At 39.9% G+C, this 24,720-nt stretch overlaps 1 protein-coding gene across 1 annotated transcript in view; it reads right to left on the reverse strand.

Moving 5' to 3' along the window:
* Positions 1-804: 804 nt before the first annotated feature.
* Positions 805-24,720, reverse strand: part of YTHDC2 (YTH N6-methyladenosine RNA binding protein C2) — a 44,288-nt gene continuing 20,372 nt past the window's right edge. The window contains exons 19-29 of the mRNA XM_070938730.1: positions 24,199-24,325; positions 16,930-17,135; positions 15,726-15,921; positions 14,698-14,807; positions 13,421-13,713; positions 12,029-12,091; positions 11,371-11,548; positions 8,001-8,204; positions 6,580-6,762; positions 6,216-6,318; positions 805-1,877 (exon numbers count right to left, since the gene is read on the reverse strand). Coding sequence (XP_070794831.1) covers positions 6,238-6,318; positions 6,580-6,762; positions 8,001-8,204; positions 11,371-11,548; positions 12,029-12,091; positions 13,421-13,713; positions 14,698-14,807; positions 15,726-15,921; positions 16,930-17,135; positions 24,199-24,325 — 1,641 coding nt within the window. The 3' untranslated portion in view covers positions 805-1,877; positions 6,216-6,237. The remainder of the gene's footprint in view (positions 1,878-6,215; positions 6,319-6,579; positions 6,763-8,000; positions 8,205-11,370; positions 11,549-12,028; positions 12,092-13,420; positions 13,714-14,697; positions 14,808-15,725; positions 15,922-16,929; positions 17,136-24,198; positions 24,326-24,720) is intronic.

Genomic DNA, 24,720 nt, shown 5'->3' on the forward strand with positions numbered 1-24,720 from the left:
ATGCTATTCCTGCATTTACTATTTACCTACTATTTACTATTTACCTAAAATAGAACTATTTACCTCAATAATTTAAAATGGAAGGATCATCTTACATTTGTGGAGAATATGTTTCATTATTAGATCACTTTTGGTTTGTCAATCAACAAGAGAGATATAAGACACATCAACACATCCTCCTTGCATCGAAGCTGAGATGACCTGCTTATCTTTTGTGGATATATACTCCATCTTGCTGCCAACCTATTGGTAGACAAGGTGAACCTGAACCAAAGCAATTTGGCAGAAAAGTCGTGTTTTCCAGGTGAAAATGTGATATAACCTATACAAATGTTATAATTCACTTGCAGGAGGAAACTGAGGAAGGACAGAGACTTTAAAGAAATTTAGAGCTGATATTGGGGAAGGTATGAGTGAACCAACAAACTTGGACAAGAGGTCATAGAGTTCAGAGGCTAAAGGAAATGTGAGAAAAAAATCTCAAAATAACCCCCCTTTGTTTTTGTCTAGTATAGGATAAGATAAAGACAAAATTATTGGCTTTTAGGATTCTGTTGTTGTACACAGATTTTGAATGTAGTTTAAGAATCAACAAGTGAGGTCAATATTCTTCAATATAACCTTTGATAAAATTTTTGGCAATATTACAAATTACTCCATACCACACGACTAAAACAAAACAATTTATTCTAAGACATTTAATTTTCAACTTAAAACTTCTTAAGATATTGATTCATAATTGATTTACAATTGTTATAATGATTTATAATTTATTAACAAGAGAATACTAAATGAATGTGTAGAAATTACAAATAATCACACTATGGTTAAATATATATATAAAAAGGAACATTTGAATGAAAAAGCAACAAATCTGCTGCAGATGAAGCCTTTCATTATAATTTCTTCTTCCATGTAGTGGTTTTGGATAAGAATTGTCATTCTTTTTTCATTATTAGATTACACCATGACAAATAATTAAATGGCTCTTTAACTCTATTCAAACATAGCTTAGAAGTACTAAAGTATCATCTCTTTAGTATGACATTTTTTTCTTTCCTCTTGTTCAACTGACCCACCACTTCTCAAAACATTAGATAAAGAAGCTATAGGTTGTAGTGGCCAATATCACTCTAAAAGTAAAATGCAGTAAATCAGATAAAGAATTAAGTAAGGAGTAAGGTATTAAATAAAAATGTAAGAACCACAGAAAGAAAAAGTAAAATTAGATGTACACAAAATAAAAGTTTTAAAAGGAAGGAGAGAGAGAAAAAACAGTATTTGAGGATATTCATGGTTAACACCACATGGTTTTTCAAGTGTCCTTTTCTTCGATACTGAAGAAATTATTTCTGGTAAACTGCTACTAGAATTACAAAAATACCCAACACTTTTTTTGTGAGTTCATACTAGACAGAATGTAAACTAAACGGCTGAAACCAACTTAAAGGACCCTTTAAGATACATACAGTTCTAAATAGTTTGATTCAAGTTTAAATAGAGAAGAGGTTCTCATTTATATATTTACTACAATTATTTCAGACCTTTAACTTTCCATGCTGCTTATTTTCCCCTTGAGCATTTCTGAACAGGACCTTATTGAAAATTTATGCATTGTAAACATATCTATTTCTCCAGAGATATATTAAATATAATTACAACATTGTTCACAGTTCACCAGGATCTTGTCTGATTTCATGTGCAAAAAGTAGAACTTCCAAGATGAAGAACAAATTTCTTAGTGGAAGTTAACAGCAGCCCCTTTAGTTCAGTCTGTGTTTGAAAAATGCCCCCGTTTTCCTTCAACCTTATTCATTATGGCATTTCTTGTCTGTATGAGCATTGATGATTTTCGTTTCCTTTCACATGAGATGCAACTGTGGAGGAGAAGGATGAAATTAAAATTTAACTATTGCTTTTGCAATAACCAAAACGTCTGCCTTCTGGTAAATAATCCTGACATTTTCTCAGTTGTTTTGCAAAGATTTGCAGTACAAAATTAGGTTGTTCTGGAAGAGTGTCTTAAATAAGTGTGGCAATATCTCATAGATACATTCCCACATTCCCCTTCATGGACTACTGCCTTGTCGTGGCGAAAGGCTTGCACAGCTCAATGAAGCTATGAGCTATGCCGTGCAGGGCACCCAAGATGGACAGGTCATAGCAGAGAGTTCTGATAAAACATGATCCACTGGAGAAGAAAATGGCAACCCACTCCAGTATCTTTGCCATGAAAAGCCAACGTACAGTATCAAAAAGAAAAAAGATATGACGCTGGAAGATGAGGCCCTCAGGTCAGAAGGTGTCCAATATGCTACTAGGGAAGAGCAGAAGGCTAGTACTAGTAGCGCCAGAAAGAGTTACTGGGCCAAAACCGAAAGGATGTTCAGCTGTGGATGCATCTGGTGGTGAAAGGAGAGTCCGATGCTGTAAAGATTTTTTCTCCATAGGAACCTGGAATGTAAGATCCATGAATCAAGGCAAGCTGGACATGGTCAAACAAGAGATGACAAGACTGAACATCGGCATCTTAGGAATCAGCGAACTAAAATGGACAGGAATGGGTGAATGTAATTCAGATGACCATTAGGTATACTACTGCGGGCAAGAATCCCTCAGGAGTAGCCTTCATAATCAATAAAAGAGTAGAAAAAGCAACACTGGGATACAATCCCCAAAATGACAGAATGATCTCAGTTCGAATCCAAGGCAAACCATTCAATATCACAGGAATCCAAGTCCATGCCCCAACCACTGGTGCTGAAGAAGATGAAATTGATCAGTTCTATGAAGCCCTACAGCACCTTATGGAATTAACACCAAAAAATGATGTGCTTATCATCATGGGGGATTGGAATGCTAAAGAGCCTGTAGTACAGTGGACTAAATCACTGTTATTAACATCTGCTGCTTACAATTACTGCAAGTTCAAATCTCACCAGGCTCAAGGTTGACTCAGCCTTCCATCCTTTCAAAGGTAGGTGAAATGAGGACCCAGATTGTGGGGGCAATAAGCTGACTTTGTATAAATATACAAAAGTATGAAGGTTATTGCTTAACGCATTGTAAGCCGCCCTGAGTTTCCGGAGAAGGGCGGCATATAAATTAAAGCAAAAAAGAAAAAAAAAGTAGGAAGCCAAAAGATCACCAGAATAAAGGGAAGTTTGGCCTTGGAATACAAAATGAAGCAGGGCACAGGTTGATAGAATTCTGTCAAGATAATATGATGGTGATAGGAAACGCTCTTTTCCAACAACCCAAGAGACGACTCTACACATGGACATCACCAGATGGTCAACACAGAAATCAGATTGACTTATGTGCCCTGCAGCCAAAGATGGAAAAGCTCTATACAGTCAGTAAAAACAAGATCAGGAGCTGACTGTAGCTCAGATCATGAGCTTCTCGTTGCAAAATTTAGACTTAAATTGAAGAAAGTAGGGAAAAGCACTAGGCTACTCAGATATGAATTAAATCATATCCCTGATAAATATACAGTAGAGGTGACAAATATATTCAAGGAATTAGATCTGATAGAGTACCCGAAGAACTATGGACGGAGGTTCGCAACATTGTACAAGAGGTAGCAACTAAAACCATCCCAAAGAAAAAGAAAGGCAAGAAAATGGCTGTCTGAGGAAGCTTTGCAAATAGCTGAGGAAAGAAGGGAAGTGAAAGGCAAGGGAGAAAGAGAAAGATACACCCAATTGAATACAGAATTCCAGAGAATAGCTAGGAGAGATAAGAATACCTTCTTAAATGAATAGTGCAAAGGAATAGAAGGAAACAATAGAATAGGGAGGACCAGAGATCTTTTCAAGAAAACTGGAGATATGAAGGGAACGTTTCATGCAAAGGTGGGCATGATAAAGAACCAAAATGGCAGAGGCAGAAGAGATTAAGAAGAGGTGGCAAAATTACCCAGAAGAATTGTACAAGAATGAGCTTAATGTTCCTGATAACTATGATGGAATGGTCACTGACCTCGAGCCAGACATCCTAGAATGTGAAGTCAAATGGGCCTTAGGAAATCTGAGCAACAACAAAGCTAGTGGAGGTGACAGTATTCCAGATGAGCTATTCAAAATTTTAAAAGACGATGCAATAAAAATGGTACACACAATTTGCCAGCAAATTTAGAAAATTCAACAGTGACCACAGGATTAGAAAAGGTCAGTTTAGATTCCAATTCCAAAGAAAGGCAATGCCAAAGAATGTTCTAACTATTGCACCATTGCACTCATTTCACATGCTAGGCTCCAGCAGTATGTGGATCGAGAACTACCAGAAATACAGGCAGGAGTTCAAAGAGGCAGAGGAACTAGAGATCAAATTGCCAACATATGCTGGATCATGGAGAAAGCTAGGGAGTTCCAGAAAAACATCTACTTCTGATTCATTGACTATGCTAAAGCCTTTGATTGTGTGGATCACAATCAAATTGTGGCAAGTTCTTAAAGAGAGAGGAGTACCAGACCATCTTATTTGTCTCTTGAGAAACCTATATGTGGGTCAAGAAGCAACAGTGAGAACTGGACATGGAACCACTGATTGCTTCAAAACTGGGAAAGGAGTCCGGCAAGGCTGTATACTGTCACCCTGCCTATTTAACTTATATGCAGAGCACATCATGAGAAAGGCGGGGCTAGATGAATCAAAAGTTGGAATTAAGATTGCCGGGAGAAATATCAACAACCTCAGATATGCAGATGATACCACTCTAACAGCAGAATGTGAAGAGGAACTAAAGAGCCTCTTGACGCTGGTGAAGAAGGAGCAAAAGTTGGCTTGAAACTCAATATTAAGAACACTAAGATTATGGCATCTGGCCCTCTCAATTCCTGGCAAATAGATGGGGAAAAAATGGAGATAGATTTTATTTTCCTGGGCTCCAATATCACCACAGATGGGGACTGCCGGTAAGAAATTAAGACACTTGCTCCTGGGGAGGAAAACTATGGCAAATCTAGACAGTATACTAAAAAGCAGAGACATCACCCTGCCACATAAGTGCGCATAGTCAAGGCTATGGTTTTCCCAGTTGCAATGTATGGGTGTGAAAGTTGGACCATAAGGAAGGCTGAGCACCAAAGAATTGAGGCCTTTGAACCAGGGGTGGGTTCTAAATTTTTTTACTACCGGTTCTGTGGTCGTGGCTTATTTTGTGGGTGTGGCTTGATGGTCATGTGACAATTCTTTAGGATTTAGCAGAGGTACTGGTCTACCAGGCTTTTAACTGCTTGCAGAGCTGTACCGGTCTACCCATTTATTTTTGCAGGCACCGGTTTACTCTTGTATTTTTGCAGGCACTGGTCTACCCATTTATTTTTGCAGGCACCTGTCTACTCATTTGTTTTCTTTTAACATTGATCAGCTTTAGGGCGGCCCTTTGAAGCCCCACGGCAAGAGTTTAAACAGTTTTTTCCCCTCTAGCCGATCAGCTGGGACTCAGGAGGCAGCAATAGATTGGGGGTGGGGCCAAATAAAAGGTAAGAATAATGCGGGAGGTGGGGGGGCAGTGGGGCAGAACTGGTTCGGTGACGTCATATCGTCACCGCTACCAGCTCGGCGGAACCGGGAGGAACCGGAAAGAACCCACCACTGCTTTGAACTATGGTGCTGGAGAAGACTCCTGCGAGTCCCTTGGACTGCAAGGCGATCAAACTGGTCAATCCTAGAGGAGATCAACCCTGACTGCTCTTTAGAAGGCCAGATCCTGAAGATGAAACTACTTTGGCCACTTAATGAAAAGGAAGGAATCGCTGGAGAAGAGCCTAACGCTGAGAAAAATTGAGGGCAAAAGAAGAAAGGGACGACAGAGAATGAGGTGGCTGGATGGAGTCACTGAAGCAGTAGGCGTGAGCTTAAATGGACTCCAGAGGATGGTAGAGGACAGGAAGGCCTGGAGGAACGTTGTCCATGGGGTCGTGATGGGTCAGACACGACTTCACAACTAACAACAACATTCCCACATTAGTCTATTTTTTCTTCTGCTGTTATTACTGTGATACAGTGAGCATATACTCTTCTTCTCCCTCTTCTGGCTTTAAATATAATGCCATGTATACAGGTCATCTAACATTACATTAACTATGTGCTGATGGCAGCTACTTTCTCCCAAGTTCCACTTTCATCTAAATGCCTTGAGATGAATCAGTAAAAGAAGAAAATCTCAACACCTTCATTTGTAATATCAACTTGGGACTTGCACCAACCTCAAAATCTGCCCTTTTATTTTCAGTCTGCTGTATTTCTCTCCCCTAGAGGAACACGGTCCCATAGCTGTAGTAACTGTTCACCAACCTGAGGTTCCAGTTCCTAAATGGAAGGAGAAAAAAAGGCTTTGATATTGCTAAAATTTAAATTCTGGTTTATAAAAAAGCAAAACACTTTATAAAGGTAAACTGAAGTGAGGCAGTGAGATTCAGTATCGTTTTAAGTTTTTTTCAGAAATATTTTCAGAAGTGCAAAAGACTCCCATTTATTGCTTTAAAAAAACTACCTGTATCAAAACATTGTGGACAATAAAGACTAAAAGAAGCAAGAAAATCTTATTTTTTTGTGTAAAAATTAGTGTACCTGGCCATCTCGGCTTATCTGTACTTTCTTATTGTCGTTCCAAGGATTAAGCAGATGATGAGCAAATTGAAAAGGAAGACTTTCCTTCCGGATCCATTCCACCTTGAACACTCCCCCTAAACCAGTAGAACCCCAGTCCTGACTTTTCTCACGGCCTATCTCAGAAGACATTCGAGCAAAACCCTGTGGAAATTTTAGTGAGATTAAAAATCTAAGTAAAATTTAGGCATTAATTTTCAGCTCTATGTTAAAACAATCTCTTCTAAATTATAGGTAATCCTTGATTTATAATCACAATTAGGACTGGAACCTCTGTCACTAGGCAATGCAGTAAAGTTGTGCATGATTTTGCAGCCTTTTTTGCTGTGGTCATTAAACAAATCACTGTATTCATTAAGCAAATCTGGCTTCCCTCATTTACTTTGCTTGCTGGAAGCCACTGGAATGGAGGTTTAGCAGCCAAATCCAGGCAATATCCTAGGATTGCTTTGCCTTGACATTACACGCTATTTAACCAAATCATGTATTAGTTCTCAGCCTTCATCCTTATATGTGAGATTTATTTAGAAAAGCTGCCTCCTCCCCTCAAAATAGGCTTATTCCTATAAAATGAAGTTGTGATAAAATCACAACACTCATATTTACCTCAATGCTATAACTAGTGATGAAAAATATTTTAATTCTATTAAAATTCTGTTTAATTCTATTCTATAATTCTATAGAATTATATTTATAGAATATTTATAGAATTGTAGACTTCTATAAATAATTCTAAGATTATTTAATTCAAAAAATTCATAAAAATGAAATGAGAATGTTCACAAAAATGTGTGTGTGTGTGTGTGTGTGTGTGTGTGTGTGAAGGGAAATCTTGTCTGAATCAGCTTTTATATGAAAATCTTACTGCACATGATATAAAATCTACAATGTTACTTTGCATCTGCAGGGAGTACAGGTGGTCCTTGTTTAATAACCATTCGTTCAAGGACCATTCAAACTTAAGGCACTGAACAAGTGGTAGTTACAACCATTCTTTATTTTTATGGTCATCAAAGCATCCCACGGTCACACAATTGCCATCTGCAATTTTCTTTGCTGACTCCCTGCAAGCAACTTCAATGTGGAAGCCAGCAGAAGTTGGCAAACAGCAACTATATGACATCCTTGCTTTTACTGATCCATGGTGATTGACTTAATGACAGCAACCCGGACTGCCAGAATTTCTGTTGCTAAATGGCACAGTCATATGACATTGCACTTTACTATTATGTTGCTTAGAGATGGAAATTCTTGTTCCAATTACTGTCCTTAAGTGAGAACTATCTGTATATCACAAAAGCACATTTTTCTGAAATTATCAACATGTAAATAATATGCAGTGAATTGTCAATAGTCAATTTGTCAGTTTGGGAAGTTCTTACCTGAAAATGTCCTGATCCCTGAACAGAAAATACTAAGTAAACAACACTACTTTCCCAAAAAGCACGATTCAGTTTCCTCTCATTACTTGGAGTTGTAGACCAAATTCCCTTCTGTTGTGAAATTTCAAGATTCCTTAAATTGCTGCTTTTCATAATAAAGTACCGAACTGGCATATTTGGCCTTGGAGAAGGAGATTTGGAACCCTGCAAAAAAAAATTTATTTTATAGTGCTTGGGATATATGATTACGGTTTGTAAAAACCCTTACTCAGCAACCCTAAGAACTCAGCAAAAGAATGAGAACCCTGTATGATTGCTATATGCTCCAAATTAAGTACAAAATCAAATATAACTATCACACTGACGTTTAACTGGTGACTTTGGAACTTCAGTATAATTGTAGTATAGAATCAATAAACTTTGGTCCTTCTGTTATGGCTTGTCATTAACTTCCAAAAATAGTATGTAGATCTGGAAATAGGTTTTATTTGATCTTATTAGTTTTAAACATTTTACAGTCAAACTATAGCCAAGGTTTCATAACTAAATGAGATGAAAGACTGTTCTTGATTCCTGAGCAAATTAATATTTTGCCTCTTGGGAAAATGCAAAAATCACAATAGCCAGAAATGTGGAATGGATTATACAATTAAATCACTATTCCACTTCACTAAGCATTTCATTTTAGCCTAATAGTTGCTAACACATTGGTTTTCTTGAATGTTTTATACCTATATTAAAGCTTTAGTAGGACGGTGCAGTTAATGGTGGTTAAAAAGAGGCTAGGTATTTTGCATAAAATAATTTTAAAATATTATTTTTATTTAATATATTATTTTATATTTATATTATAAATATATTTATATTTAATATCATATATTAATTATTCCCCTTCATGGATTACTGCCTTAATTATTATTAAAAAATAATATTAATCATCAGAAAATATTGTCAGCGCTCACATTTCTCATGCTTTATAACAAGATGTTCATATTCCATCAGTGCAATATGGAAGTGGTCTAGGTAGGATACAAGGCGAGTCCAGTGAGTCCCTAGTTGACTGCACTTCCCAAGAATACTGTAGCCTTTCTGCTTGCACAGCTGTTTCAATCCTTTTTTTTTTTTTACTCTCCAACCAAATTGCCTCCACACTACTGTTCCAACCTCCTCCAACCAAATTGCCTACACACTACTGTTCCTTCAGTTAACTCCATGTTTTTCAAACTTGACAACTTTAAGATGTGTGGACTTCAAACCATCACCATCCCCAAATTCCACAGCCAACATGCTTAAAGTTGACATGTTTGAAAAACTCTTGAGCTAATGTCTCCCTGGAATTTGTTGCTTTCCCAGCAACTGAAGATGGTAGCTGCCGCCCACCTTGGCAAACAAACAATTTTCTTCATGCTAGATCAACAAACAAAGCTGTAGGGTAGCACCTGAATAAACAGGGGGAAAAGCTCGTAGTTATAGTTCTAGTCATGCTTTGATGTGACCAGGATTATCTGTCTTCTCCAAAACTGTACTAAAAGCAACGCCCCATCTCTTGATGCTGATGGAATAATTCCTCTTCACTCCCACTGCTTTCTTCCAGTCATTCCTTTTTTTTTTTTGGTCACTCAAGCAAAAAATGGCAAAGTGGTACAGTGTAACTAGAGCCTTGGAGTACTTCAGAACACAAATTTCAGCTCAAACCTGCTCAGAAGTAGGCTAACAGTTCTGTGAGTTTCCTATATATATAAAAAACCAGTGTTGAAGCTTTTCTTCACTGCTGCCTTGTTACCACTATTATTATAATAGTAAAATATAATCCCTCTGAAAGGGTTCGCAATCTGGGTGTCCTCCTGGATTCACGGCTGTCTTTAGAAGATCACATGACAGCCGTAACCAGGGGGGCTTTCGCACAGGTACGCCTGGTGCGCCAGTTGCGCCCTTTCCTAGACCGGGATGCCCTCGCCACGGTCACTCATGCCCGTTACTTCTCGGTTGGATTACTGTAACGCCCTCTACATGGGGCTGCCCTTGGGATGCACCTGGAGGCTTCAACTAGTCCAGAATGCTGCTGCGCGGGTTGTTATGGGAGCCTCTCGTTATTCCCATGTAACATCTCTCCTGCGCGAGCTGCACTGGCTGCCGGTGGTCCTCTGGGTTCGTTTCAAGGTGCTGGTGCTTACCTATAAAGCCCTACATGGCTTAGGCCCGGGGTACTTGCAGGACCATCTTCTGCCATCCTCCCATCGTCCTGTGCGCTCTCACAGAACGGGCCTCCTCAGGGTGCCGTCAGTCAATGTCGGCTGGCGGCCCCCAGGGGGAGAGCGTTCTCTGTGAGCGCGCCGACCCTCTGGAACGGTTTGCCCACCAAGCTTAGGACAGCCCCCAATCTCCTCTCCTTCTGCCGCGAATTGAAGACCTGGCTTTTTCATCAAATGGACTGACCCGTTGAGGGGGTTTTTACATTGTAATAATTTTAAATAATTTTAATTGGATTTTAACTTATATTTAATTCATATTGTTGAATTTTTTATCTTGTAAGCCACCCTGAGTCCCTCGGGAGAAGGGCGGCATATAAATTGCAATTAAATAAATAAATAAATAAATAAATAAATAAATAAATAAATAAATAAATAAATAAATAAATAACAGAATGATTTATAAACTTGTAAATGTTTTTAGGGGAAAATGTATATTTTTGAAGTTATGACTCAGGTTTCTTGATAAAGTACCTGCTGGAATGTTAACATAAAATATTGAAAACCATAGTATATTCACAATAACACACAGTAGTGCTTAAATGTTTGTGAATCATTTTTGATTTTTAATATTTCTGCATAAAATGATCTAAAACTAGATAAAGAAAACCCAGTGAAACAAATGAACCAAAAACATCATACTTGTTCATCCATTCATTGAGAAAAATTACATCCTTGAGTTGAAACATTTCAAAACAATGAGCTAAAATTCCTTTGAGTTCTGCAGGACTGATCAATAGTTTAGAAAACATTTAATTGCAGTGATTGCTTGCCCAAGTGGTACACATTACTGAAAAAGCAAAGGTTTACATTTGCTACATAGAAATATGTAGGTTTAGATCATTTCCCCCAATAAATAAATGAACATATACTGTATGTCTTTTACTCATTTGTTACTGGGTTCTCTTTATACTATTTTAGGACTTGTATAGACATTAGAATAAGTATGTAATGTACATTACAATATGTATTAAGATGTACATATGCAGAAATATTGAAAATTTAAAAGGGTTCACAAAATTTTAATCATTGCAGTAGACTTATTTCAGTTTGGTGTTTGACTTTAGACAATGTTCTTCAGTTTGCATTATTTTTTATTAGGATTTCAAAGTACTATATACCTTCCCAGATGATGGAGGAGAAGGACTGGCACAGGGACTGGGATAACTGATACTATCTGTGGATTTCACAGATGTTTGGTCTGCCCTGTCATCTGTGCTTCGTTTGGAATGCACAACACCCCTTTCTTTGTATTTCAATGGTTGGTGAAATGCTGGAGATGTAGATTTCATTAAGACTCTGTAAATAAAAAGCAGAATGCAGCGTTTAGTAAAAATAAACTGTGGTTCTAACCAGATACTGCAGCTTTAATGTTGTTTTAAAGGGATTCCTGCAGGATTTCTCTTATTTTCAGGTCTATCAAACTAAGTACATTTTATATGCAATTATACAAGACAATCTTCTCATTGTAATATAGCAAAAATTATGTGGCGTAACCATACCTGGTGTTAGGTAAATAGCTCAGAAGCATAGAAATACTTAACTGTTTCCAAGGTACTTCTGGGATCTGTCATTATGAAGCTAGGTTTAAGATTTGGGAATGGGAAGAAATAGATATAATACTTACTGTTACCTAATATCATTAGAGCCCATAGTCTGAGATATCCTAAAGGTATCCTTCGACTTCCTGCAAAGTTAACTTAATTTCCTGGAAAAATAACAATACTAATACTACGGTAAATGTAAGATTTAAAAGAACTGTTATAAGAGAAACATTACCTTAATATTGTATTGTTTTGCTCTTTGTTTATATCATAGCTTAAAGTTGCTTTGGGAGTATTTCTGAAAGAGAAAAAGAAAAACTAAGTACATTTCAAATATTATCAATATTGTCATCATTATGACTGCCTACTCCAAAAAAGATTTTGGGCATCTTACAATATCCAAATACACAATTGAAGGTTAAAAGCATGAAACAAGACATGGACTAAAAACAACAAAAACATAGCAGACGCTCCCCAAATAGGCTACTCCCAGGTAACAGAGCTCTTAAGGGTCTTCTAGAATCCCATGAGAGTGGGCATCAGATATATCTTTGGGGGTTGCCATTTGGGGCAATGATAGAGAAGGCACATTTGCATCAGTCCTACAAAACTTGAGAGGACCTGAAGCTCAATCACTGTCAAATGTACCCTAGGATTTTTAGCAGAAACAACTGGAGAACAGTTTTGAGAGATGTTGTAACCAAGTTCACTGTTATACTCACATCTTTCATAAAACATTCCTTTATTTCCTATGTATTTGATTTTGAACTTGAAGAGTTTATGTGGTATATGGCTTTTTGTTAAAGCTTATGTTTTGTAAATATATGTGTATGTATGTATGTATGTATATGTATATGTATATGTATATATATCTTTTCTAATCAAAACTATGAGGTAGAAACTATTTTCAAAATGTTTTAAATTCTATGGCTTGAATATAATCATTCATCATTTATTGGATTTATATACCGCCCTACTCCCAAAGAACTCATATAATGTTCCAATGATACCAAACTACCTTTATATTTATGTTGAGAAGGTGCCTGTTTTAACACAAATGACACATTCGGATTTTAGCAGGACTCGCAGGAAAATATATATAATGAAAGATCTTTTATAGATAGTTGTATATACTTGTATGCAAACATATCTATTTACATATTGACTTTCCACAAACAGAGAACTAGCAGAATCTTCCCATATAATATAGCATGTTTTTAAACTGTTAGGAAAATAATTATTTGATATGGTCCTAAAAAAACTATACACTTTAGCAGGTTGTCAATATTTTAATTAAAGAAAACAAAGCAATAAAAGAAACAGATTTAGGTAATAGTGAAATGTCCATCCATCCATCTCATTCAACTGCAGGATTATGCATTTTGTTTCAGAAGAGTAAACAGCAGCCTAATTCACCTTTTACAAATAATACAGGTTATGTAGCCCCAAGAAACATCTTCCTGAAAGAAACACAAACACATAGTATGAGGTGACCCACCTAGCTGAACAGCAAATTGTTTCAGTAATCCTGTCACTTCTAAAAGGAAAAACTAAAAACTATTTTCCCATTTGTTATTGGAGCTCTAAAAAAATGGGTTTCCCCATGTGTATAATTTGAGATATTAACCTTTCTGTATTAAAAGCATCATCTGCAAATTCTGATTCTCCTGAGCTTTTTCGACTGGTGTTTGATCTCCAAGAAGATGCTAAGGGAAGTTCTTCAGATGACATAGGTCTTGGTCTTTGCCCAATTCCTGAAGGCTGCTGCAGACCTGCAGATTGTTCTTCAGTGCTCAAAACCGCAATGATTGCTCGTATTGTTGCTTCATCAACTTGAGACCATGGCTTTGAAGGAGCTCTCATACGTCGCAGAAATAAACTATGCCATTTTTGTCTTAACTGCAAGAGGAGGGTAGCAGCCTGTTTTTTTAAAAAAAAGTTTTATTTTAGCACCCATACCTTTGAGGCTTTTTTGAAACTTGACAATTCAGATGCAAACTCTATAAAATGAACTTTCTACATCTCCAATACTATTAACTGAACTGAATGACAAATACAAGATCTATGATATGAGTCATAAACATACTATATTTTTGCATTGCATACTTATCCCATGAAATAGATATTTTTCTGTGTTTCCTTTTTTAACATATGTGAACATGAACATTTGCAAATCTACAGCCCATCATTTAGATCCTGAAATATAGGGACAATACAAAAGATCTAAAAGCAAATTGGACTTTCATTACCTTAAATGGATAGCTAGAATATAACTGTAAGTGGTCTGAATTTTAATTTTAATTTTTGTGCAGAACAAGAGAAAGAAAAGAAACCTTATATTAACACCATCAATATTGAACTTTTATTGTCTAATATGAATTGGTACTCAGCAGCATATTGACAAAGGGCAAGAATTCTACTTAGCGGTCAGAGCAAGCAGCTTTTCATTGACAATCTCTTTGAAGATTTAATCTACTCTCTTAAAGCTTTGTATGCCAATGGCCATTGCCACATGGTGTGGCAATAAAATGTCATGTTCATTAAGAATTATTTGAAATTATTAATAACCAATTTCATATTTGTGCTGGAAAAATATGTAAGTTCTCTACATCATCCTTTTTTAAAAAATAAATCCTCAAACCTTTAATATTTTCTCAAATTTTTCAACTCTTTATTTCCAGAATTGCATTACTTCCTTTTTTTCAGCAACTAAATTAGATATAGTTACACAGATAAATGCAAGATGCTACAAAAGTTCCATGAATTTACTAAAACATAGTAGTACAGAATTTTTTCTTTCTTTTATGGATCTACATTTGGAATCCTCAGCTTCAAAGCCTTTAAGCACACATTTCTCTTGGGGGGGAAAACTGTATTAAGTGGTTTTTTTTAGTAATCAGTTACCTCTGGATCTAATTTGAAATTGAGCCACTCATCTAATTTTAAAGCAGCCAAGTTTGCAGTTGTTCGATCCTCCATTTCACTATCACTGCTATCGTTAGGGACACCATCAACTATATTAGAAAACAAAGATCCTATGTATTAGTCATTTTAAAATAATATTTAAATTAAAAGAAGCCATAGCCAGTTTTTCAGGGGTCAACAGAAAATACCCAGTCTTATTTTCAAGGAAACATGGTACTTGTAATCATGTTTAATTTTTATAATTAGAAATGAAAGGACTGTATATGTATACATTTGCAGACAAATAAATAAATATAAAATTATGATTGTTTATATTGTGATCATGTATGGAGACCAAATTTTACAATCACAATAAACTCAACTTGCCATGAATTAGACCTAATATGTGAAAAACTATTCAATGTGTCTAATAATTATATATCTTGATTTTATTTTGGAATTATTTCCTAATCAATAATACAATATAGTTCACACTACAATAGCCCTCTATTTATGTCCAGGTGCTTAGCAATAATTTGAAATTATAATACCTCCCCCCCTCCAAGCTACTTACAATTCAGTTTCTAAGTTACAGCTGCTGCAGCGCCCCCACAGTCACATTCACAATATTCAGGCTGATTCGTCCCTATGACTAACTGCAGGGATACTATAGCATCCCTTGGGAGTTGGGCGGCATAGAAATGCGACAAAATAAATAAATAAATAGCAACTTCCAGCTTATTTCCCACCCCCACCCCCGATCTAGCTCCAACTGGTCTCCGCAGGGCTTGGGCCTGTTTTCTACCCCACTGACTCCCACACCATCTTCCCAACCCACCCCCATCATCAATTGCTGACCATCCATTTTTCTTTCACCCAACCAATTAAAAATCATGTTTAGATTTACACTGTATAACACATACAACAAAAACAACCTCTTATCTAGGTTTACATTTTGATCCAGTAGTTTAAACATTAATTTTCAAGGATTTTTTAAAATATAAATTAAAGGAATACAAATACCCTACCTCGGAAGGAAGAAGGCTCCTGTAAAGCATTACTTGGCAACCTAGCTGATCCACAGAAGAGGGCCACTGTGACTGGAGTCACAACTGAGCAGCACCTGATATTAGCTATTCGGTGGGCTCTTGTCATTTCATCATATATAAGCCAGTCAGTGGGAAGTGCCTGAATAGCAGCTACTTGGCCATTTGCAGGAGGTATCTGTTAGCAGTTCAACAAAGTGGTTTGTTTCAGCATAATAAAAGAGGCAATTCAAAAACATTCACTTTAAACTATGTTGCACAAATTAACAAGAAAAGAACTGGGATCACTTATTGTTCTCAAAAAATTAATCTAAACAGCTGTAGAGTTTTGTTAAAAAATTTAGGCAGGATATTTCATGTAAGTCAGTTTTAGTTTGCTGAAAGCCAAACAATCTATTCCTATTCTAGAACTCAATACCTTACAACAAAAAATGCTGTTAAATGTCAAATGTAACTAATCTATGGTTCATAAAAATGTTAAATGTGTGCATATGTGTAGAGAAACACAACACTATTTCAATATATTCACCAAGTATAAAAGATTATATACACACAGTTTATTCATGAAATTCGTAACCTGATATATGTCTTTATTTAATCTTCCATTGGCTAAGCAGATTCTGACCTGTTTAATTCTTGGGTGGGAAACTTTTAAGAAAAACAAGAGCTCTAGACTGGATGGGAAAGGTGAAAAAACGACCCAGAAGAAAATAGTGGTAAACAATTTATGTACTGCTGCTAAGAAAAATCATGAATGTGTCTCTGAAATCACCAAGAGTCACACTCAATTTTAAAAAGACTACCTTTTCACTTGTTTTCTAAACAGAAATTAATCAATAGTTGAACTCTTTAATCTCCCTCCAAGCTGTTCAATCAGCAAACGAGTTTTCACTTTTCATATTTAGTTAAATGTTTTAAAGCCTGTTAAATTATGCGAGAAATCCTCATGGGAAAAGGTATCCCAAACATTTAGGGGAGTGAGTTGCCCATGGATCTGGGACTTTCTCCCTTAAACCTGAATAGCAAGGCAAAGCATTTGAAAAAGATGCATCACAAAGTGTACTAGAATGAGCCAAGTGTTAAACTAAGGACACACTTAGTTTGGACCTCAGTAACTGCTTTGAAGGCTATCTCCAGTTCTTTCTTCCCATGGGCCAGGATTGCAACCCTAATATTTTTATCTTACCTTTTTATACTGGGGCTGGCTAAGAACAGATGCAGGATGAAAACGGACTTTTTTCTCCTTAGGTCCAGTCAAAACTACATTCTCTCTGTCAACATGAACGATATTTGGATACATTCCAGCTACTAAGGCTCCTTTAACTACAGCCCAATTTTCTGAGTTTGTGTTCACATCTCTTATATCACCACCACCTCTGGCTCTAACAAAACCTGAGAAAGAAACAAATAACTAGTTAATTATTTTGAAAAAACAACTCTATTTCTTGTACTTATCTATCAGACTAGATAGTTTCTTAACTCTCACTTTGTTTTTAAGATATGTTAATTGTACATTTAGCACAGATGAATTCTACTGAAGAGATTTTAGAAGATTTGCTCTCCACTTTATTTGACCAGTTTGTATTTATCTTTTTGTATCTTAATATCATACAGACTATTGAGGTTAGGCAGATATGTAAACTTATGTAATTCTGAAGTTTCCATAAGACGTTTTCTTCTGTGCATGCCCAAGATGGCGCTTCTTCACTGAGTCCGCGATCTTTTGGGGTGATATTCTGACCTTGGGGGGCTTTTGGGGGGCCAGTCTGATCATCTATGGCCCCTGCCCGGGTAAAGGAGTTCTTACCGATCACTTTGAGTCTTTTTGCTCTTGAGGAGGACAGTGTTTGTGGGGGACGGCGCAAAATGGTGGGCTCGGCCTGAAGGGTGGCTGTGGCTGGTTCCGCTTCCACTGGCGGCCAGTGAGACGGTGGCGACGTACGACGATGGTGTCATTGCGGCACTCTCGCGGAGTTCTTTTCATGCCCCTGGACGCCTCAGGAGATATCTGTGGAAGCTAGGGGAGGCTGGGGACGACAATGAGGGGGCTAGTGGTGGCGGTGGCCGCAATAACGGACTCTTGGACGGCGGTTGGAGCCAGGGCAGCTGCCTGAAGGCCCTTGAGTGAGATGGCGTGGGATATTCTTTGGCAGCAGTTTCAATCTGGACTTTTTCCTGGGCGTTTGAAGGGTGTTTGGCCCATGGGGAAGAGCCGACCCCCCGTGTGGACCCAGAGACCTCCATGGCAAGCTGGAGGGGGCGGAGTTTGGGGAGCATTGTTATCAGATGGAAGTTCTGAGGGTGGCCGGTGTCAGGTTTCGATATCGTCTCAAATAAAATAAATTGCATTTCCAAACAGATAGTCTTTGAAGAAATCTTTCATTTTATTAAGCACGACAATCTGGACCCGATCGTGGCGTAGCCAACTCTGACTTCCTGACCCCAAACCCTCCCTTTCCGTTCCCCAAATCTCTGCGTCTCATTGGCCTTCTTCCAAATCACTCTCCCCATATCTACTACTTAAGCTCCCAGGAATGTCACCCCTCCCTCTCATCTCCTAGGGGATATTATCTTCAAGGGAAATAAGTAGGTTAAAAGTCAAGCATCTTCTTGCCAGCTGCCCCCCTCTTCTCCTTCTTATGTCAGAACTAGAGTAAATGCAGGTTGAAGTGCTGACAGCTGGGGGGGGCAGAAGATGACTATGCGCGCTTTGCTGCCTGTGCCTCCCCCCCTCCTTTCTTCCCCCCCTTTTCTTCCTCTTTCTTTTGATTGAGTTTAGGCCTTATTATGGTCACTGCTACCCCTGCCTATCCCGGTCTGCTGAGCAATATCTACTTTCACTAGTTTCCACCGTGCCCTCTCCTAATTCCGCCGCTGCAAGGTTTCCCCTGGACTGAATCCTGCTCCTGAGCCGGAGGATCAGCTTTTCGACTTCTCCTTAACCTGTATGGGGAACTGCATCTGGGGATACAAGTCCGGAGGGAGTCGGTTTATGGTTGCCCTTCTGGTTTCCATCAATCCTTAGGATTATTTCAGCTGGTCGGCCTTCGTGAGAGGACCCATTCATTGGTTGGGCCAATGAATCTCCGGGTATCGAATGGCATGTGTCTCCCTCACTGTTGTGAGAGGGCAGTGGAGTCCGGTTGCTTGTGCCTGAGATTGGAACCTTCCCCTGTGGACTTGCATCACCGAGATGGTCCCCCTGACCATGGACTATTTCTCATCCCTAATGACTGGATGTATTCGGTGATTGAGCTCCTTGTACTGCGAGACTCCCCCCTCTCGCAGGTTTGGCCCTCCACTCTATCGAGGGCCTATCTTGATGACTGGCTTTGGAGCCCTGGGAGGTGGCATGCGGCAAAGAGGAGGCTGTGGGGTTTTTTAGCTGTGTCCTTTGTTAAATTTTTAAGGGGTTCAGGGAGAGGGATAGTGGGTTTTATGAATGGACCTGGGGGGGTCCCTATAGATACAAGGTTGAAGCCAGCCCTGGAAGGGGGCTGCGGCATCGGGGGTGGGTGGCTGGAGGTCGAGGCGGGGGGCAGAGTTTGTATCGAGGAGGGCAGTTCCATCAGTACTGTGGGTGGGAGGGGCAGATATGGTGGGAGCAGGGGGCCATATCATGTTAGGGGAGGGCGCATCCGCCATCTTCGAGCGGTGGTGCGCTCCGGCCCCCAATGCTCTTCTCATTCTCCGGGTTGCGCAGATCCTCAGGGCCTGGGCCTTCGCTAATGTTATGCAACGCCAGGTCCGTAGTAAATAAAGCCCCCCTCATTTGTGATCTGTTACAGGAGGGGGGAGCGGACCTGGAGGGTATTACGGAGACCTGGTTGGGGCAGGAGGGGGGGTGCCTCTCGTTGAAATGTGCCCACCAGGTTTCCGCACATTCCATCAGCCGAGGGCCCAGGGTAGGGGCGAGGGAGTGGCGGTTCTGTTAAGGAAGGTCTTGATCCGAGGGAGGCCACTGTTCCTCAGATAGCTGGATGCGAGTCCCTCCTTGTGAAGTAGGGTTGTGGGGTGCAGATGGGCCTGCTAGTTGTGTACCTGGTTCCCTGCTGCGTGGCAGCGGCCCTGCCCAAATTGCTCAACGTAATAGCCAGGGTGGCGGTTGATACTCCCAGGCTTATGGTCATGGGGGATTTCAACCTGCCGTCCATCGGTGAAACGTCAGAGGAGGCTCGGGAGTTCATGGCTTCCATGACAGCCATGGACCTGACCCAGTTAGTGCATGGCCCAACTCACACCGAGGACACACTCTGGACTTGATTTTTGTCTCTGGTCAGTGGCTAAATGGCCTGGATATAGGGGATGTAGTCATTCAGCCCTTGTCATGGTCGGGTCATTCTCTCCTTCGACTGGACCTTCAAACCGCTACACCCCGCCGCGGGGAGGCGGAACCGATTAGGTGGTTCTTCCCCAGGCGCCTGATGGACCCAGATAGGTTCCGGATGGAGCTTGGGCCACTCCGAGGCTCTGGCTCATGACCCGACAGAAGATCTGGTGGCCACCTGGGATAGGGCAGCCGCTGGGGCTTTGGATCGCATCGTGCCTTTGCAGCCTCTGACCCGGCGCCGATCCCATTTAGCTCCCTGGTTCTCCGAGGAGCTAAGGGAGATGAAGCGCCGAAAAAGACGCCTGAAGAGTGGTTGGAGGACCACCCTTTCCGAATCTGACCGAACACTGGTGAGGTCTCATATTAAGACCTACCTAGTGGCGATAAGAACGGCAAAATCCAATTATTTTTCTGCTCTTATCGCGTCGGCAGATAATCACCCGGCCACCCTGTTTAGGGTGACCCGCTCCCTGCTTCACCTGGGAGCACGGGAAGACCCCTTGCAGGGTAGGGCTGAGGATTTTGTGCAATATCTGCATGACAAAATCGCTCAGATTGGGAGGGCTTGGACTCTGACTGGGTAAGTGCAGGCGGGCTGATGAAGGGGGGTCTTGAGAATGTTATCTGGGAGGAGTTTGACCCGGTGATTCCCGAGGATGTGGACAGGATCCTGGGTAGGCTTAGCGCGGCCATGTGTTTATTGGACCCGTGTCCCTCCTGGTTGGTACTGGCCTCCTGGGAGGTTACACGAGGCTGGCTCCAGGGGATTGTTAATGCTTCTTTGAGTGAGGGTTTCTTCCCCTCTGCCTTGAAAGAGGCGGTGGTGAGGCCCCTCCTCAAGAAGCCTTCCCTGGACCCGGCTGTTTTAGCTAATTATCGTACAGTCTCCAACCTTCGCTTTGTGGCGAAGGTTGTTGAGAGTGTGATGTCGCGACAGCTCTCCCAGCACCTGGATGAAGCTGTCTATCTAGATTCGTTCCAGTTGGGCTTCAGGCCCGGGTACAGCTCGGAAACGGCATTGGTCACATTGGTTGATGATCTCTGGAGGGCTCGGGACGGGGGTTGATCCTCTGTCCTGGTCCTATTAGACTTCTCAGCGGCTTTTGATACCATTGACCATGGTATCATGCTGCACCGGTTGGAGGAGCTGGGGGTGGGGGGCACCAGGTTGCAGTGGTTCTCCTCCTTTCTCTCCGACAGGTCGCAGTTCGTGTTGGCAGGGGGCAGAGGTCGACCTCGAGGCGCCTTGTTTGTGGGGTACAGCAAGGGTCGGTCCTCTTGCCCCTTCTGTTCAACATTTATGTGAAGCCGCTGGGCGATATCATCCGTGGTTTTGGGGTGAGGTTCCATCAGTACGCTGATGACACTCAGCTGTACATCTCCACCTCGGACCACCCCAATGATGCCCTTGACGTGATGTCCCGGTGCCTGGAGGCTGTGCGGATCTGGATGGGGAGGAACAGGCTCAGACTCAACCCCTCCAAGACCGAGTGGCTGTGGCTCCCGGCGTCCCGATATAGTCAGCTGATGCCATCGCTGACTATTGGGGGTGAGTCTTTGGCCCCCACGGAGAGGATCCGCAACTTGGGTGTCCTCCTGGATGCATGGCTGTCCTTGGAAGAACATCTGACGGCTGTGGCCAGGGGGGCCTTTTATCAGGTTCGCCTGATTCGCCAGTTGCGTCCCTTTCTGGATCGGGACTCCTTACGCATGGTCACTCACGCCCTCATCACTTCCCGCCTGGGCTACTGTAACGCTCTCTACATGGGGCTCCCCTTGAAGAGCACCTGGAGGCTCCAACTGGTCCAGAATGCGGCTGCGCGGGTGATTGTGGGGGCAACGTGCCACTCCCATGTAACACCTATCTTGCGTGAGCTGCACTGGCTTCCGGTGGTCTTCCAGGTGTGATTCAAGGTGTTGGTTAACATCTTTAGAGCACTCCATGGCTTAGGACCTGGATACCTACGAGACCGCCTTCTGCTACCAATAACCTCCCACCGGCCAGTATGCTCCCACAGAGAGGGTCTCCTCCGGGTGCCATCGGTCAGGCAATGTCGACTGGCGACCCCCAGGGGGAAAGCCTTCTCTGTGGGGACACCTGCCCTCTGGAACGAATTGCCCCCGGAGATTTGGAGGATCCCGGACCCACGCACCTTCTGCCGTGCCCTCAAGACTCTTCTGTTCCAACAAGCCGGGCTGGTCTATTTCTAATTCTTTTTTACTTTTAATTTTTAATTCTTGAGGTTTAAAAATGGGTTTTTAATTAGTTACGGGCCATATTGTTTAATATATATTTTAAATTGTTATTAAATTTTCTATTTGTGTGTTCTTATTCTGGCTGTACACCGCCCTGAGTCCTTCGGGAGAAGGGTGGTATATAAATTCAAATAAATAAATAAATAAATAAAATAAGACTTTTTTCAGCATTAGCAGTTATACAATGGCATTCCTAATCCAATTAGAGATACTTATGAATTAGCTATATAGTGGCCAAAATTGTGGAAACATTTTGGGAAAAGTGTATTTTTGAGGTTTGATGGCTAATAACACCACTTTTTTTTTGAGTAAAATTATATATCAATGGAAAGATAATTTAATCAAGAATGTAATGCTTTTCAACCTTTGTTTGAGAGATAAAAGTGGCTTTTTTCATGGAATTCTAGATTTTAGGCCAAATTCCTGCAGTCTGCGCCTAACAGTCCTTGTACTCAACTTCACATTGCATTGCACCATTTTATCTTGTATACACCCAGATGATTTTCTTCTGTCACATATGCACAGTCTCTTAATTCTTCTATCATGACTTGCTGTTGTGCACCTTTTCCTGCCTTTACCACTGTGGTTTTGTAGTGACTGAGTCTCCTTATACTTCTTCAAAAACTTAGAAATGCCACCTCTGGTTAAGTTTCCAACAATTTTTTTTCTAATTTCTTTGTAACTGTACTTTTGTTCACTTAATAATACTATTTTACATCGCTTTCTGGGCATCCAGTCAACTCTTTGCACCATTACTTTAATTTTATTATGTTTTACAAGTTCACTAAATGAAAGAATACAAAAAAACACAACCAACTTAATCACATAAAACACTGACAAATGTCCTCTCAGCTTCAATACATGTCATCAATAACTGAATCCTACTGTGATCTGATTGGCTCATTGCCAAAACAAGATGACACCTGATTGGCTCTCTAAACACTCATGCTCATTGGCTACAATCAGATGAAGGAAAGCTACTTGATATCAACCTAAGCAAGTTGTGCTTCCTTTTTCTGGTTATTTGGCTATAACTTTTCATAGAATACAGATAATTGAACAAACTTTGTTGCATTACATTATTGATTAAATTCTTTCCATTGATATATGTTATGTTACTACTTAAAAAAAAGTAGTGTCAAACCTCAAAAATACACTTTCCCCAAAAGGTTTCCACAATTTTGGCCACTACTGTAAATTCAGAAAGTACAAACTGGAAATACTGTTCCTTAAAACAATGGAAAAAAAGCAACATCTAAAAGTTTTTCTAACAGATGTTCAGAAAATTACACAAAATGGAATTCATTCCAACCCTCAAACATTTTTCTCTATTTTAATATTTAAAATAACATTAAAATAGAAATGTTTAACTTGAATAGAAGAAACTAGTTTTGAACATGGAAATGAATATTTTTGTGAAATATGAGCCACTAAGTAGGCGACACCCCCCCCCTCCGAAAACCTAACTGAAATTAGGAGGAGAATGAATCATAGGCAAAATTAAAACAATTAATAATTTATACTATTCTAAATACAATAATGATTTGACTTTATTGTATAAATTGCCTTGAATTCTGACATATCGATTTTTTAAAAGAACTATATTTTTATTATTTTCCATGTGACTATTGAACTACATATAACAACTGATGTCCCTTTATTTTTGTATTAGGAAACTAGAGTAATATGTGGTATTTACTATGTGTCACAATACTGAATACTGCAATGTGGCTTGAATAAATTACAGCAACTTATTCTTTCAAATATACCAAATTAAATGCAGTAAGGAAAGTTGTGGCTTTCTACATATGGAACCAAGAGATGGTTTTCGTTATTATTTATCATTATTATGAATATACAGATTTGTACCTGATGCTCTCAGCTGCCCAAGCAACTGTGTTCTCATTCCTATGATAATTTCCATGGTTGCCTGAGAAAGGAAGTTCTTCTCACAAAAAGCTCTTTCCCAGCCATCACTTCGTGCTTTCTGCCATGCCTGTCAAATATGTTGGTTTAAAATGCTTAGAACAACAGTTTAGATAGATAGATAGATAGATAGATAGATAGATAGATAGATAGATATTGACTGACTGACTGACTGACTGACTGACTGACTGACTGACTGACTACAACTTCAGTGGCCTTTCCAAACTGTATCCCTTTCCAGATTACCAAAAATTAATGTATTTCTTCCCATCTCTCAAACTTACAATTATAGACAACCAATATCTATACCGCCTCTGCAGGCTCTTTGGGGAGAAGATCAAATTAATAAATCCACAATCCAAAAGGCAAAAACCATTGCACTGTCTCTGAGGCAACTTATTAGGAGTTGCAGAAGTCTTCCAAAATTGTGTTCCCTTGAAGGCAGAAAAATCATAACAGCTGAGA

This window comes from Pituophis catenifer, unplaced genomic scaffold (genome assembly GCF_029215685.1).
Source record: "Pituophis catenifer annectens isolate HBS135680 unplaced genomic scaffold, rPitCat1.0.hap2 SCAF_2, whole genome shotgun sequence".
Lineage (NCBI taxonomy): Eukaryota > Metazoa > Chordata > Lepidosauria > Squamata > Colubridae > Pituophis > Pituophis catenifer.